Source organism: Opisthorchis viverrini (assembly GCF_000715545.1).
Source record: "Opisthorchis viverrini unplaced genomic scaffold opera_v5_64, whole genome shotgun sequence".
Taxonomy (NCBI): domain Eukaryota; kingdom Metazoa; phylum Platyhelminthes; class Trematoda; order Opisthorchiida; family Opisthorchiidae; genus Opisthorchis; species Opisthorchis viverrini.
Window position 1 is genome coordinate 531,859 of NW_008751720.1, and position 18,117 is coordinate 549,975.

General features: G+C 43.1%; 1 protein-coding gene across 1 annotated transcript in view; it reads right to left on the bottom strand.

Moving 5' to 3' along the window:
- Positions 1–255: 255 nt before the first annotated feature.
- The window catches only part of T265_04080 (hypothetical protein), a gene marked incomplete at both ends in the record, with an annotated part of 38,496 nt that continues 20,634 nt past the window's right edge, over positions 256–18,117 (bottom strand). The window contains 4 exons of the mRNA XM_009168726.1: positions 256–952; positions 6,008–6,239; positions 10,577–10,711; positions 13,740–13,930. Coding sequence (XP_009166990.1) covers positions 702–952; positions 6,008–6,239; positions 10,577–10,711; positions 13,740–13,930 — 809 coding nt within the window. The remainder of the gene's footprint in view (positions 953–6,007; positions 6,240–10,576; positions 10,712–13,739; positions 13,931–18,117) is intronic.

The window sequence follows — 18,117 nt, forward strand, 5'->3', positions numbered from 1 at the left end:
AAGACAGAACGTTAAAAAGTACGCACTTTCAGTGTAACTCCTGACTCTCCACAAGTACTGAGGAGCAAAGTGAAGTTTGCCAAGACAGAGCGTCAAAAATTACAGACTTTCAATGTAACTCCTGACTTTACATTTTCTATGCTTTTACCAAAGGCTTCATGAGTAGCTCCTGGGTTACAGAAGGTTCTTTAAACCAAATTAGAAGTCTCCAGTTTGTGGCTTCTTTAACTTCTCCAACAAAGGACCATAATTTTCCTCCATCAATGGGCGTTGGTCACACACATGCCCCCTGGAAATGTAGATCTAACGTAGTTGTGATAGCTCATGAAAATGCGGGTAGTCGAAATTACATATCTGGCTGCCAGTACCTCGAAAAGTCAGCTGATAGTTTGGTGCGCTTGAAGGATTGAAAAGCTGAATAGTGTAGGTCACCAACAGACGAATCTCACTATTTATTCTCAAATGTATGAGGTAATCCTGAGTGGTTTCAGGAGCGTCCTGTTCGACACACATCATCCGAGTGAATCAACCATTCAGAATAAGTGTAATTGAAAAGAGATAAGCAGTGTATTTTCTTCATTTTACCTATGAGGGTAGCAATACTTTGAGTATGGGTACTTTACAAGTCACTATTGTCTAGTTTGAAAAGAAACTGTCCTAGCACAATAACGAAATCTTTCAGCGACCTTGTTGTCGTGAGTCTAAGGACAGCCAGCTTTAGACCAGTCGAAGTATGACTCAAGTTTCCCCCTCCGTCTGATATCCGAAGTCCAACAATGGAAACTTCCACCGATCGAGTTGGCATGGCGCAGAGCTACCGGAATGGGTGTGATTCCTATGCGGCGGTACATCTCGTGTATGGCAGTCTCTCCTTTCTCAACGAGTACACGTTCTGGATCCAGCATGAGGACATTCATTGAGAGCCAAGGTGAACCAAGCCAGTAAGGGTGAGCTGGACGTAGAAGAAAGAGATAGGAGAGACAGATTGGTTGTCCAGCTTTTACACTCTAACTACAAACTTATTATAGGAGAAGAATGTCGCTCATATAGCCCCCCAACAGTTTCGCATAAAAGTGATGTTATACAAGAAACGTATTGAAACTATAAGTCTCACGTATCGTTCTAGGTTATTTTAGACCTTCCAAGCAACTGTCTCTTGGTGAGACTAAATCATTCTCTGTGGCACCTTGTCACAGATTCTTTACTTCTACTCAGATCAGACCTTCGAAGTTTGCTTGCTGTGATGTGCTGTATCCATTTGTTCTCAAAGCGCACCACCTTTAGTCCAACAGGGACGGAAAAACGCATCAAATGATTCCTCAATTTACCTGTTCTTTTTCTGAATGCATGATGTAACGGTAAGACTATTTTGAAGAAAACTAGTCTCTATTTTTACCAGCCTATGGTACATCGCTGAGGCCCGGACTTACAATTCTTTGTTTTTTTTTCACAGCATCCTTTTACAGCAGTTTCCTACATTTATTGGTGCAGTTACTTTTCTAACTTGATTTCAGAGTTACCTCTCTGAAAACTACTTTACTGTGGGAGAGTAGCATCAAGAATATCAATCCGCTTTCACCACTAGAATCTTCTGACTAATTAAACCTCCAGCGCATCATCTGCACACGAAGTATATCAAGATTTGACCCATGTGGACAGAGTTGCGAACTGATGTGTAGACTACTTAACGCAGGTGCCCGTAAACTGACTGGCGGTGATCATCATGATTATCTGTGAATGCGATGCTCCGTTGATGAAGACATAAAGCAGCTTCAAGCTTTGAAAACACACATCAGACAGTAGAAACGACTTTGATGTGCTCTGCAGATTGGTACGGACCGAAAAACTCGCAACTACAGCTCCAGCTGATGGAAGCATAGTATCCCAAAACTCTACAGCCCAATGAATAAAAAACTGTGATGTTTTACCACCATCCGTAACCTGGGCCTTGTGGAGTATATCAAATGAAATATCTAGTTAATGCTCATCAAAACTTTATCAAAACTTATGTGCATTTGATAGAGCCCGGGACGAAAAGAGCCTAAACATCCCGGTTTCATCAGTATTTTAACTAAGATAAGCAAAAATGCCTTCGCCAAACACCTACTGGCAGTGGGATCTATGTGAAACAAAGTTAAGAAAGATAAGAGGCTTACTCTCAAAATGTCGGTATGAGTATCCGAATATGTTTTGTCAAGATGACCTTAATTGCCATGGTGATGTGATACCTGCCTAACAAGTGCCCATTCTGCACTTGTGCGCGCAATAATAAGGCCGTTCTCCCACATAAATGGGGCCATACGGGAAATTTGTCGCAGTCACAGGAGGTGAGATCACGTTTCTCAATGCCCAAGAGCAAACTGTCATTAAAACCACTACCCTAGACCCCTTTCGACACGAATACATTTCGATGACTTTCCTTGAAGCGGGCCTACCGGTGTCGGCTTCCATCTAAAAGTTTGCGCAAGATTGATTCTAGAATTTCTGATCTTGGCGCCGTTTTTTGTTTACCATCATGATATACAAGTCACGCAAATTGGCTGACGAATTCCAGGTCTTTCAGTTTTCGCATGCAAATTGATAACGACAAGTTTTCACAGTGATTTTGTTATATCTGACTACCGGGTAGAAACATATTCTATGGTGTGGGGACAGACATATTTCCATTTATATGCCAGTTCCTCACTGATTTTATCCTGAACTACCGTACCAAATCGCCCCAGTTTTTGCGAAATAAATTTGTGGGCGTATGCAAACGTAGAATTTGCGCCAAATTAAGAATGCTTACTAGAAAATTCCAAAAGAATGATGTATTTTTTTTTAAATTTTGGGTTCATTTTCTCGAGCCCAGACGTCGGTACGAGTACCAAAGTAGAGAAAAGTAAAGTGAGAAACGTCAATGCAATATCAACGCAACTGCGAAGAAAATGTTACGTTTTGATTGGTGATAGTTTTTTGGACGAAGAGAGAATTCGTTGATGAAGTCAATTAATGGAGTCGCATCTTGAACAGCGATTCGTTTTCGCTTTTAAGGTCACGTTTCTTTTGCTTTTCTCAAAGCTGTGTGTGGAAATGATTGGGTTCGTGCTTGGTACGGCTTGCCATGAGAGTACTGTATGTAGTTCAACATTCCTACCAAAACAAACTGTATCACTGAGTGGTCCTCATCGGTTTGGTCACATTTTGGAAGTCCTAGTTAGCTCAACTAATGGTGTAAAAGTGTCTCCACGCCACAGACAGTGCATAACTGATCCAGTGAAGAGGAGGACATAGATACTCCGGCACATGTTTTCTGCGGAGAACTGAATCGATGACCGGAACCTGCAGTCACAACTGGAAAAGTAAGGCTAAAATCTACTCCCCGTTGTTGTGGTTGGTTGTTATTTTTGTATACCATTACTCGTAATCGACTTAGAGCTTCCAACTTTAGCGAGGGGTTGTCTTATGCTAGACAAGAACGGAATCCAAGCAAACGTTCAGGATTGAAAATACAGACATGGCGAAATATCGTCCACCATTGTGTGAAGTAAAACCAAGGCGAATTACTCGTCAAACTGGGAAAACGCCTTGTTCGTCAGTGTTCAAGTGATTTCACTTGATTTGCTCCTATTCATGCTCCCCTGTTCCTCACACTTTCTCTTCATTGGGTTCTGCACCTACGTAGAAAGACATTAGTGTCATATAACCAAGCCCTGGAAGCTAATTTGACCAAACTCGCATCGGTGTGGAAACACTGAGTTCTTACCCCGGCACAACCAGGGTAGTGGGTAGTTGGAGGAAAGCTAAGTAATCGAAAAAAAAGCAAATAGGTCTGGTGTATGCGTACTACATACATCAGAATCATCCACATAACCGTTTATCTACTTAAACAGCATGAAAAGAATCCAACGGCATGAAAAATAATATCGGATTGTCTGCAACCAATTAGGGAGAGAAGCACTAGGACTATTTCGTGGGAGGGAGATTGCGCTGACAGCACACCGACTTTCTGAACTATCATAAATTTGCTTCTGCCAAGTTATTCTTTGCTCACTCGTTGGTATGAGTCATTTTGAATTTGGTATGAAACACATTGCTCTTTCTCAGAGGTAGTGAGCTGGAACTCATATCATATGGGCGTATCACAAGGCTTGTGGGGCTGGTCGAATTCTTTGTCCGAATTACCCGATGCTTCGTCGAGCATTCGTTGTTTCATCGCGCAATTTCCAATGGATGTTGATGCTGGGATCAACGGCCGGTCAGTTCAACAAACGGTCTCCTTGAGACTTCTTTCCCAGGAGCATTCCTGAAGGGTATGTGGCGATCGATTGTTTTGATGTGGATTCAGTGTCCGACATTGTCAGGTAGCTCTGCCCTGGTGATATTCCCCTTTAACTTATGACGGAATAGACATGAGGCCAAACCAATATTGTGACAAACCACCGGGCTAACTGGATTTCGCTTCTTCCCCTCATTGAACACGGCTTATTTACATTCATATGTCCAAAGGGTTTGGTAATCTTCTCACCCCAGTTCATCTGGGATGAGAACTGCTGTGAAAAACGGAACCTTCTCCTTGGCATGTCTGATTTGATGTGGTCATCAGCAACCTTACGACTCCCTTCTGAAGAATCTTCGACCGATTCGTTGCGGGCTTTGCACGCACCGTTCTCAGGCTTTGGCAAGGAAGTGAAAACTGGTATTTCCATTCGGTTTTACTGAACATCGCTCTGTTTGCCATTTAATTCCACTTTTTTATACTTTCATGTTGTTGCTTCAACAGTCCGAAAATAATGAGTCACGTGTCTGAAGCGAGGAGCTGTAGATGAGCCAGTTTTGATATGAAACCTCGCTAGTCACTATTACTCGCATTAGGCAAACATAGACTTGATGTTCACTCTTGTTAAGGTGAACTTCAAAGCCACCAGCCATCAAATACGGTGTATAGCGCTCCGTTCTGGCCAGTTTTGATCGTATTCTGCTTCGTCACGTTATGCTCATTGTTGTCAAAGTTCGCGAATGTCATCCAGATTCAGTGATTCACTCAAACCAGGACAGACCACTTCACAGTTAAGACGGAGGTAAGACTTGTGAAAATAACTAGTGAAAATAATAAGGTCCGGTGAACGAAAAATATTCAGACAGGCCAAGAAGACAGAATATTGATCGATAAATATGGCGTGTGTCTCACCTAAACTTCACCAGAGTTGTTCACGGCAGCAAAGTCAGTGTAACTCATTAAGCGCATTCAGCTGCCAAGTCGCTTGCCTTTTGCCGGTTGCGTAAAATTTGGTACTCAAGAAGAACACAAAATTTACGGAAACTCGGAGACTCTTTCTACCTGATTAGGCAAAAAGAGGTGGAAGCTGCTGTGCGATTTCGGAAAGTTTTCAGTAACCCTTTGAACAGTGTGGTTTGTCAAGGAGTTTAAGTTAACCTCGGTGAAAATTCCATCGGTTTCCTTACCAAGGATTTACCAACTGTGTAATCAGTCAGTTTTTACTTTTTGTATGATGAAACCAAAGTTTTTAATATAAATACTTGGTTCACCTTTTCACCTAATTTGCAAAGAGCTATTCGCTGTCTAGCAAGATCTAAATTTTCGTCCCCTCTGAGATGCGATTGCGTGTTCGCCGTTATGGCATTTTCCGATTTATTTTAAATGTCCTATTAACGAAAGAGGTGTTTTACAACTTTATCCGGAATTCCAATATTTTTAGACGGAATGAGTAAGTCAGTCGGGCTGAAAAACCGGGTTTCGGAGGTGACGTAAGTGAGCTAGAAATATGAAGCAATGTGGCGAGAAATGAACCATAAAGTTTTCATAAAATACAGAAAACATAAAAAGGCACAGTTTGTTGGCTTCTGAGCAGGCTTCTCAAATATTTAGACGTGACAAAACGAAGCCTCTGGCATAGAATATGCGGAAACGCTGCTTCTAATTGATAAAATTATGCAAAAATATCGTTCACTCCAATATAACTCTAAGATAACTGGAGAATTATGAAACAATATACTCGTGATTTACTCTTTGGTACATTTGGGGTTGGAGCGTTTATGACATCCCATCCAGCTGCCTTGATGAGTTCAGTCTGATCACACGGACGATCTGGATTCTGTATGGCAATCCCTGGTTTGGCAAATACAAATGTGGCATCAATGTGCATCGGACGTGGATCGGTGAAAGTAAGCTGATGAACCCTTATTCCAAGAGGTTCTACGTGCCGTCTGACCCATTCGATCCCGGCAAGATTTGTTACCTGTTACCGAGAAGGGAGAACAGACAGGAATATTCTCTACCGCGTGAAATGCCTTTATTTCTCCCCTATTGGGACAGTGCATGATATCGGCAGTGTAGACCCGAAGGCTGAAGGAGGGTCATGAGAAAACAATTCGTGCTACTTATTATTCGACAGTAGTTTACTTGAACAAAACCAAAGTGCGGTCACGAAAAGTTGGGATCAGTGGGATCTACAGTTTATTCCGTTTTATTCCGTTTTTATTATGTGGGATAGAACCACATCAGTGGGATCTACAGTTTATTCCGTTTTCTTCCCTTTTTATTATGTGGGATAAACCCACTGAAAGTGCGGCATGGTCGACATTTATTCAGCCTTACGGAGTGCGCTCCAAACGTACGGCTGAACAGTCATTTAATCTTCCACTCCCAGTCGCCACTCTGTAGTCCTTACAGCCAATAAGGGACAAATGACAAATACACACCATTGCTTCATTTCAACGAGAATCAAACAGATATCCAAAACCCAGCGATTTCCACAAATACATCTGTAATTTCGATGTGTGTGCCCAGTGATCAGCCACTTATAAAAAAGAAACAAATAATAATATCCCTAGTTAAAGGAGAATCAAATTTGCTGTGGAACATCCCATTTCATGTGCTTGGCTCATGAGTCACACTCAGCTGAGTTTCAGAGGAATCACCCGTGAAAACCAAACTGACATGCAAATGAGTGTGTTTGTGAAAGTGTAGCTGTAGCGAGGAGGCGGTGAGTAATCGTTCATCTGTGACACCGTCCAGATGCCTAACTGCTATGCTACCCGAAGGAAGTACGAGGGCTGAGGTACTGCCAGGTTGCCCAAGCCTAGAGAGGTCGAGATGCAGAAGTTGGGTTCGAACCACCGACATTCCGGTCATTAAATTCGCGCTCTACGTACCGAGCTGCCTCGAGCTCGTGGGGCAAACCGAAATATCAGTGTCAAGTGAAGCACGTGTGACTGGCTATCAGAAATATGTATTTTAGCAGTGATGGCTGATTGTATAATGAAGTCTCATTAGCGGGGTTGTACGGTGTTGCAGGATTTAAGCGTGTAAGGTTGGATCTAGTTTCCACTGGTTATCAAGGCCCCCTTCAATATGTGTGTCTACTGGGAAGTTAACACCTTAGGACACCTGAGGATTTCGACATTGGTGGTCAGAAAAACACGTACAGTATACGATAAATATTGTTCAGAAAACTTTGAATGTCTTGAGAACAACTTCGATTCCTATGCGACTACATAATTGTGATGAGCTTTATCAGTCCTACGCTAAAAATATACTTACCATGAAACTAATGCATCCTAATATAATGGTTGCGTCTTAAGCTATGAAGACGGGGCAAGAGAGTTCCCTACCAGTTCTCCTTCGTCATCCCTGAGACCAGTAATCCGCCAACGGTATTTCTCCCTCTGAGAATTAGCGTTGCCCGAAACTATTCTCTTTTATAGATTGTTTTCTAGTCATCAGTAATTCAAAGTGGCTGAAAGTGAGTGATATTCGCTGGATTAATTTTGTTCCGCCTGTTTTGCAGTCCTGGGCAGATTCTTCTAGTCTGGCGCAATGACTCTTTGTGTGATAACTTGCCCGTCGTATGAATACTGACAGACTAATCCCTGCAGTCTCTAACCTCAAGATGTAGATGGAATTTTCATCAAATTGTACCAAACTAGACATAATTGGCTAGTTTAATGCTCAGATAAAAAACCCTAATATTTTGATGTCATAGTCCCCTTTTGAAGCGGTAGCATGTGAACTGAAGTGAACTGCATCTCACTACAGACTTTGTTGATTCGCCTTTTGAATCAAAGGTGGACAAGGGTAACTTTCCTTGTTTTCTGACTACTCATGAGTAACATGACTTACAGCTGTTTATTATGACACCGTCTCGTTTTCTTGCTGCTCGTTTTTCGCCCCCATTTCGTTCCTACCCAAGGTCTGCTTATTCTTCAATAACTGATGTCAATATTTATTGCCCATCTGTCAGTGCTTGCAAGTTCCTCTCCAGTGTACCTATTTTCGAGCGTCCGCTCCGACTTAAGAGCGGACCGACCGGGTATCGGACCCGGTAGGCGAACGAGCCATCCACTACAGCAATTTGACAACCGGGGTGTATTACCCATGTTCCACATCTGCCAAAAAGCATTTGGCGAGGTTTGTTTTAAACGGACGACGAAACAGCGCAATCCGACTTGTCACGTGACACGAACCACCGCGTCGCGTCGCCAACCGAAAGGCAGTCCCTCACATCCTAAACGTACTGATTCCTGCACCGTTATCTCTATACGGCCAACTCACACTGTCAGACTGCCCGTATATGTATGTCTGTACATCGTTTAGTGCTTACTTGTTGTTGCTTCTAGAAATCCCTGATTCGTTCGTGACTATTTTCCGCTCCTGCTGATTGTGTCATTATTGACTGTACGTTTGCTTAATTCATGATGCTTACTAATCCGTTTGTCTGTAGAACCAGTTCCTGTCAGTCCTCAATATATCATCTGCTGCCCCATGTCTGTCTGCTCCTATTGACTACTGGCTACGAACTGCGTATAATCTATTAGCCGCAATCGTCCTGCGAGATTCACAACCGCCCGGATCTTACAGACTCATCGGAGGCAATTAATTTCTGCAAAGTAGTCGAATCAAGTGAAGTGAGTTGGTTGCTTGAAAATGATCAGGGATTCATTCTGTCTAAGTAAACCATCAGACACACTGATGATCCGATATCCGCTGGCGTTTGAGAAAGCGTTTGAACTTTGGGGAGCTGTTGGTTGAAATCTCCACAGAGATTTGTTACTTGCGTACCGCTTTATAGCTGGGGTCGATTTTTGGCATTAACTGACCAGGATAAAATCCAAAGTTCAAAATTCGATCCATTTTCAATGTTTGATCAGTCTATCGTTTGACTTGCAAGCGCATATTTTGGTTAGCCGCCAGTAGAGTCCCTGCAAATGTTGGATAATCTCTTCAAATTCTTATCGTTTGACAAATCAACCACTTTTCCAAGAATCGTGCTACCACCCACTTTAGCCTCTTCGACGTCTTTACAGGTTCAGTACATATCCTTGAATACCTATTACTCATTTGCATTTCTCCCATCGAGAACCAACTTACTTCCTATGCAAAGACACAGAGGGACATTCATTTTTCGAGCGTGAAGTAGATCGAACCTTCATCCAGAGCCACAAGGTGATAACAAATTATCGTCGCTTCTATTTCAACACTGTGGGTGAGAGTTCTAAGGAAAGAGTACCTTTTCACAAACAAACTATGTGATGGAAACCCAGTGATGTTTGCAAACACTTGAGACGGTGGTTTATACGCAGTATGTATGCTTCGGAAATCTAGCAACGTAGGCTTCAGATTCAACAAAGGTCATGGTGAGCGTCCATTCCCGTAACAATTGCATTACAATGAGACTACTAAAAAGAATGTACGAATCCTAGTTCAGATACGTAGTGGATGAGTTTAATAGAATTCCATAAGGAATATATGTGATTTGGGATCATGCTTTTGTTGTTCGAGAGATTGGCAATGAAAGTAGGTTGTGGTTGGCGTGAGACACACCAATCTGATCTAGGGATATCGGTCAAGTATCCGTCATTTCGACAGCTTCCATTGTTGGTCATGGTGCCGCACACGGTGCGCCTGCGCGAGTATCTATCAAAAATGCAACCAGTCAAGTGTTGTTTTTTTTTCGAAATTTTCTAAACCTTCATGGCGAACCTGATAAGTATGAATCATGCACAACATTGAATTTGTGCTAGTAATAAAGACAGGTAGGGGTCGACCAAGAGCTTGATTTTGCCCAGTTTAGACGCAATTTAGAACCGCTCAAATTGCTTGCTCAAACTTATAAATCAGCTAAGTTCAACTTGTGCCGATGTACTAGTGATCACACACTCGCCTTGCAAGTCAAGTTTTCGGACCTCAATCCTCAGCACGGCCAGAGATATACAGTACTGATGAGCTCATATAAGATCGAAACTCGGACATGTTGCTTTTCCCTTTCGATCCCAGCTCACGAGAATACGTGTGTGTACATGAGGAGGGTTATTCAAGCAAGCGATGTGAATTTGGATAGTCAGTCGTGATTAAAAACTTTGTAGTTCGTATTTGCCACGGGTTACATGATACTAGTGTACATAAAATTGACATCTCACTGAAAGAACACTTCAAACACGACAATCAGTTTCCTCATGGCTGCTAGAAAGTTGTCATGCCCTGAAAAAATAGCTCTGCTTACCACCAGATACGATTAGGAATGCGAAACATGACCTTGAGGATACGTCAGTATGCAAAATATCAATGGAAACATACCTGACTGCGCTGACAAAAGATATCACGTCCGGCTCGTGTGAAGTCAGCCGCATCGAAACACGGTTCGGACTCAGTGGTGATGAAGCCTATATTCGATTTGTCTGATACGCCGCTGTCCAGCTTCTTGACAACTTCCTGTATCAGGGACACAGAAAAATTGGCCTTACAATCAGATTTCATGCGAGTTTTTGTATAGGGCGTTTCTACATCAAGCCAAGTAGATTATGGAATCTAACCTGATATCATGATAGGTCCCCCGTTCATTTGCTTACTCCACCCGCACACGGTTTGTTCTGCTCCCTCGTACCCGCCATTCACCTTGCTGCGAATGCCGTCGCATCCGAAACTAGGAAGCCATCAAGTGTGTGTGACCAAACCATGCATGTTCGTGCCTCGTCTGCTGGGCCTGCTCGTCCGGCCGTGATATTCGCGTTATCGCACCGCCAATCAGAACAGGAGACTGGCCTAGGAAGTGACAACCGCAATCCACACTAGCGAGCCAACACTCCACTCACTGTTGTCTGATGTGCGGACCTTGGTACCGCTCTACGACGGCTTATGACAGACTTGCGCACTTGGCGCCACAAAGGTGAACACTTAGGGTTTGTCGTAGATATTCGAACCCGATTCTTCGTTTTGCTACTCGGCATCGTCAAACCTAAGCGTGACTCAAGGTTCCGCATCGGGAACCTCAGCATAGGTTCTTTCCACAGTAAAGGAAACTGTCCGAACATGCAACTCTTATCCGCTTTACGCAAATCCACCACTCAGTGAAATGAAATTCCACAAGGATGCGGTAAAATATTTTTTGGTGCGTCAGACAGTTCTCCTAACATGACGATCATCAAAACAGTCCATGATTTAGTCCCCCAAAAGCTGTCTGCTTTTCATGGCATAGTTTCACAACTCAGAGTTGGATCTCCGTAACATTTGAGGACTTTTGTTATCCGTGTGGGTCAACACTCACTTTGCGCAAGATGTCATCAAATTTCCCTAAAAAACGACCCAGCAGGTATCTACGGTGTGACCTTGTGCTGATTCACGCAGATGCTAGGTTGGTACAGATGATGTATAGTTTTAAACAAAACAAAACCTAACCAAATGGTAATGGAAGTGAAAGACGTCGAGGAATGCTATACAGTCCAAGTCCCCTACCACAAACGACTTACTAGTTGGGCTATGGTTTGGTGTGTATGCACTGGGCACCAAAGTAGTTCCGTAGGAAGGACTAAACGTCCTTTATCCAGTTACAAGATGTGGTGACGAGAAGTCTAATGATAGTGAGTTCAGCCATGGGTTTGGACCGTTTATTTGGTCTACCGTGTAAACGAATGAAAACGCTGTAGTACGGATGACTGTGTTTCCCGTATCCGTTAAAAAAGTTGAGGCAGGCTCTTAACGTAACTACTGCTCGCCAGGATGAGACACGTAGGGTGGGTTCTGTGGTCCGTTTAGACAAGCGTTGGACAAAAGGGTCTGCTTCAGCGGCCCCACATACGCAGTTCTGCTGATAAATAAGCCAATTTCCCATGACAAAGAGGTAATACCGAGAAAGTTTTGTGGCACTGAACTCTGTGCTTCACTGATTCAATCAGACTTTTGGTTACCAGTAGGTCTCCGATGAAGGGAATCAATGAAATATGCTAATGGTGTTCAGTTATATCGGGTATCAGTATTTCCACAGTGTTCTGTCCGTCGCATGTTACAAACCGTTCAGGGCAGTTGGTCATTTTACAAAATGTCTCTAGAAAAAAACCGCGTGACTTTGTAAATTGTTCAGCTTGGTTTTTCCCAGAGAATATGCCCCTTGGAAGAATGCCATTGTGTTGGTCAGACTACAGTGTCTAAAGGCAGAGGAGTCGATCGCGCAATGTCTGTTCTGTAGTAAAGAAAGCTTCAGTAAAGAAAGCATCGAAGCGAAGGAGAATTGTATCTTAGTTGTTTCTTTCTCCACCAAGTCCATTGTGCATACATTTGTTAGACTAGAACACTTTTGGTACGCGTCGTAGTAGTTCGCATTGTTTGAGTTTTTCCAAAGACCCACAAGTGAGCCCCTGGCTATGTGGTAGTAGTTGTCATTGAAGTGGAACCGCGTGTTCAGCCCTCAGCTGATAACTTCGATTTATTTTCCGCTACACACAGCGCCCCTACCTCTCTGCATTAGTCGTCTGTAGCATGAAGCTAAGTAAGTTCGTAAAATAAGACACTGCGCTGGTTGTGATTCTCTTTGGCGTTTGTGTTGCCGGGCAACATCAGCAGACCAGAATACGCTGCATTTACCAAAGTAGTTTGTTTAGTTTGGGAATTGGGTGACCCCGTGGTTGTTCTGATGAAGTCACTGCTCTCGGGTCTCTTCTGTCCCTCGGAGCGTAATCGATTTTTCGCCCGCATTGTGCTGTTCTTGGGTGGACATGCTGTTTGGAGTGAACGCGGTATGCATGAGCTGCACTCAGCCTTCTTGCAGTGTCACTAGGATATATTTATGGGGCATGGCGGAACATATCCAAAACTGAACACTAAAGAATCCAAAATCGTGGTGTTGTCTAATTAGGCTGTGAAAGAGTTTTGTCTTTCTTCTGGGCTGAAAGATGCTACTTACTCACGGAGGCGGAACGCGGCTCATTCTGGAAAGTGGTCCAACACGTGTTGGTCCTAAGTGGTGCTCACTGGGTAGGCTGGGTGCGACCGATTGCGTGCCGCCTTGGTTAACGATTTCCATTGTTTCCCGCGGCATAACACAACCACTGAATTCAGCTTTGTGCAGGGTGAACATCAGGCGAATTGTTTTGTCGTAAAGGTGCACAGTCATTTACATACTCACTGAAACTTTCTTCTGAAGAATGCAGCTCAAACTTTTCCATCGGGTGTCCGAGTAGTGTTATTTCAGGAGATTGATTTCTCTTTTATGTGCACGTAACGAAACTGCTAAGAAATTTGACCAGTAGTAAAAGTCTGGTCGTCTGATCTCCTGAGATTGTTTTACTGTTTGTCACTTGTTCCCCTGAATTCGCCTTCAGCAAGCCCGTTGTACGAACCCTTCCTGTAATGACCCGCCTCCAGATAAGAGACCAACAAAATGCCTTCCGGTAAACGGTCAAGTCCAGTTTGGCCTTAAAGGCATCCCAGAACAGAGGGAGGCACACAAATTTCGGAAAACACCAACCTTGTTTATGATGGCATCGAAGTCCGTTGGCTTCGGAGCTACAGTCCATTTGGCACCCTGCTTCCAGTATTCCAGTAATAGTGGTCGATAGGCCAAGTATTCAAAATATCTCGATCGCCAGGTCATGGTTGCCTCAATCAGTTCATTCCCAATGACAAGCAAGAAGTCACGTGGCATTGCAGCGTAGAAACCTGACGGAGATGATAAAAATTACACGTGTGTCACAATGCAATTTTTTAACTACACTGGTATCTGAGTGAAGGGAGTAGGAGATGAGAATATATATTATCCCGGTTGGGTTTGTGTGTACTCAGACTGCAGTTACCCAAAGCGGTCGATTCCAGAACCCTTAGAATCAGTTCTTCTACAAAACGTGATCAGAAAGGCAGATCGACTGCATTTAGTGTGACTGATAGGGCTTTTGAGAGATGTTTTAATGCACAACAGGGGTCGTCTAGATATTTGATGAGGGTTACAACGCGGAGGAGGTAGAAAATATGAGTGCTAATCACCCAGCGACATGAACTTCACATCTGACCCACAGAATGAAATGAATTTTCTCCCCGGAGGTGACAAGCGCCACTTGAAAACGAACGCGAAACTCCAGATTAGGTTAGCTAAAAGGACGAAAGGTGAGAGGAGAAAAAAGTGTAGAACCACTTTATAATACCTTTTTCAACTTTTCACGACCAGGTCCTGTGGTTCTACTCCAAAATCCTGATAAATTGCCTTATCACACCTTTAGTAGATGAGCAGGGAAATTTTGTTTTGACTGTGAGTTTTTCCTTTCTATTCTAGGTTGCCGTTATCCTGTCCAAATATACCATTTGGTAGTTCACTTGTAACAACAAGTGACAACTCCACCACACTACTGTAGTCTTATTGTCGCCTCATTCTTATCTACCGTTAACCATTATTAGTATGTTCATTCTACAGAGACCCCACTTTCAACTGGCTCCTTGAGTACAATGCCCTTAGTCGGCCGACCCTCAATCTTGCGCCCACCATACTACTGTAGTCTTATTGTCGTCTCATTCCTATCTACCGTTAACCATTGATAGTATGTGCAGTTTACTGAGACCCCACTCTCAACTGTTAGCTTTGGCTCCTCGAGTACAAAGCTCATCGTCGGCTGACCCTCAGTCTTGTTCAGAAGGCATGCGCATCAGCAGCGTTTTTGAACCCGAGAAAACGAAATGCACCAGTTCAAAACGGCTTTGGATTGGGTATTGATAATAATGCCAGTTCATACTTCTATGCTAAAACTCGGTTGATGGTTGCAAGGTGTTACAGTGACCAACAAGTATTGACGTGCTCACTCTTGCTGCACACATCTGATGTGTTCAACTCAGAACAAAAAGCATGATTGGTCGGTTTTCTAGGCTGACTGTATTCTCCCTTCAAAAAGTGTGTAAAGTCCACTACTCGTCCAGACAGAATTTACAACCGGACCGTTGTTTTCAAGAGCACTAGAAGTGATAGTATTCGATTTCGCGATGTAAAATGAATGTGCTCCGTTATTCTGGTCCAGAACCCTCCATAAATTTCTTTAGTAAAATTTCTGAAATACTTTGATAGGAAGGTTTTGATTGCTTCAATAAGAATCTGGATCGAAAAAAATGTGGAGATGTGGTGTTTTAAGGTGAACAGTCATTCACTGAAATAAAGCTCAAGATATATCAGGAGCTTTCGTGACGAATGACTGAGAAGCAACGCACAATTGTTTTCTAGTTGGCGAAGGTGATACTACTTACAAATAATAAGCGGCCCAGGATGAAGACCAATTCGCACGAGTAAACCCTCCATCTAAGAAGTGTTCAGTAGATGAACCGGGCAAAAATGACCACATGACACGAATCCCTTAACTGAGTAGCAGTCAAACACAAGCTGCCCGTGGGGAAACGGTTTAGTTTTCAATTAATAGCCAGATGTCCAAATTTATCTGGAGTTTGCGAGATTCTTACCGTTTATCGGCTTTTCGCCATGGATTAGTTTCACTCGCAGGAGGAAAACAAACTCAAAGTACTGCACACCTCTCAAAGCATCTTACCCTAACCATTGTAAGCCTTTTTTACTAGGACAATTGAATTTTCTGATTTCAGTCACTGTAGATCCTACAGACATCCCAGAACGTCCAAATCGGAAAGATGTGTAGGTTCCTTCCGATGTGTGTCCCTGGGTTACTTCAACCAGATCAGCTGGGGTGAAAACGATTTAATGTCCACGCGATTCTCCTCAATAATGTGGAGAAATCGTTTGGAGATTGGCTTGTCAGATCTGATAGGACTCTGGATTTCTGGTCTGTCTCAAGATAGCTTGGGCATTTATTTAATCGCAATCAGTCTGTCTTACATGTTCATTCAGGTTTAGAAGACTGCAGATGTGAAGTTTTGCATATCTGGTGGGAAAAAATAACGTTTTTTAAAACAGATAGTGATCTTGTTTGAACGTGTACTAAAAAGTCCTTTTTCGGATTTTAAACTGAGGGAGTTGCTTGTAGATTGAATATGCATTGAAAAAACTAACCACACGATGGATGGTCGTTGGTGGCTACCGCTTTGGTTACCAAGATCTCTGCATCAGCTCACCGTTTCTAGCTCCCTTGGGCGTCATAAATCCACACGAAGCATTTAACTGATTTCACAGCACAACTAGGGTGCAGTTTTCAGTGTTGCTAGACATCCAGGGCTTCTGGGTTCAACAAACAAACCTAAGTGTATTCTCGCAGTTGTGAGCTACACTGACCCGCATGTAAGCGAGCGACCTGTGGACACCAGATGACCGTAAACATGTTCATCCAAGTTGAGACGCAACAAACGGTAGACAAACTTCTGTTTTGAACTATCATTATGCACTATTTTGGTGACCAATGATTTCACCGAGACATCGCGGATGAACCGAGTCCTTCTTTTTACGGTATAGTCTGGTCGCATAGGCAAAACATGGAGCATTCCTAATCACTGTCGTTGCTATTGAATTAAAAAAATCAACGATCCCAAATTGATATTTCGACAGTGAAATTGAGAGAGATCCGATACTTAGAGCGACACGCTCAGAAAACACAGCCCTTTGCACGTTCAGTTTGAATTCGGTGAAAGAACGGTGTTAGGCGTTTCGGATTCCTCACAGATACTGGTTTCCAGTTTCTTATCCATAACCGCTCATGAAAGTCGAACAAAAACGGTAGTGTGTTATCACCGTCTACAACAGTCCAAGCCGGCTACTTTGATCTACTCGTACGAACTGAGTTTGTGAACCTTGTGGCCATCAGATACGGATAAGTTGATGTCATAATCATGACAAAGCATGAAATTTATGACTGCATAATGAACGGGAATTACTTTCAATTAGTTTTTCGCCTCCCAACTGAAGCCAATTTGTGCTGGTCCGCAAGTATCTCGGAGATGGAATAATTTCACAAGATGAAAGACGAATTCTATTCGAGGAGTTGACTCAAGCAGACATTCAGTGCGTGGCCGTGTGATGTGTTTTCTATCAGTGATGGATGATTGGGGCTGTCCTAATCACATAGCTGAATAGATTACCACTCGTGTTCAAACGGTTAAGTGTTCGGTCACTGGCCAGAAGTTTTTGGGTTCGAAACACTCTGAGTTTCGTGCAGTGCACACTGCTAATGCTTCGTGACGAGGATAGAACAGCTTTTCAGCTTGGAATGGCTTCTTTGATAAAATGAAACCTCTGTTGAATCATTTGATTTCATTGAAATTGGTCTGTGGTCTGAACTGTTTTGATCAAGTTAGACAGCATACACCAGCTTTCAGGTATTCAGGGCGTTACGATCAGAGTAAAACCACGTTTAGAAAAACCAGGGTGTGATAAACGTGCTATCAATAATCCATTTCAAGATCTCGGTTACCGTTCTTTTTGTACTATGCTATGTTTACTTCAATTTGCAGTACGGAACATGGTTGAATTGGTTCTCGTAGAGGCGTGTCCAAGTGGTTATTGAGTTCAGCCTTACATAGGATGCTCTAATAGAACTTCTAATGTTTCGTGGATGTAGATTCATTTGACGTTAAGCAGCACTTTTTGTTTGTCTGCACCCTCCACCGCCAGTTTGGGTTGTTTCGGTCTACCCACTGTTGTCTGTGTTGCCTTGCCTAAGAAACTTCGGTTTTACGCTTTCTTGCTTCATCCTGATGCCCTGTTTTTTCGGAGTGGAACTAGCCCGCGATGATTCTGCAGCCTGAATACTACATGACCTTCGACAATGCAGAGGTGGATGGTACTCTAATATGGTTTATTCACGAAGTATCTGTGTACGGGCCGCGGAGCTAAGACACACGGCCGACGAGGCTTCAGACACAACTTCCGTATACACACTTACTGAAAGCATGTACCACATCACCTTCAGCAA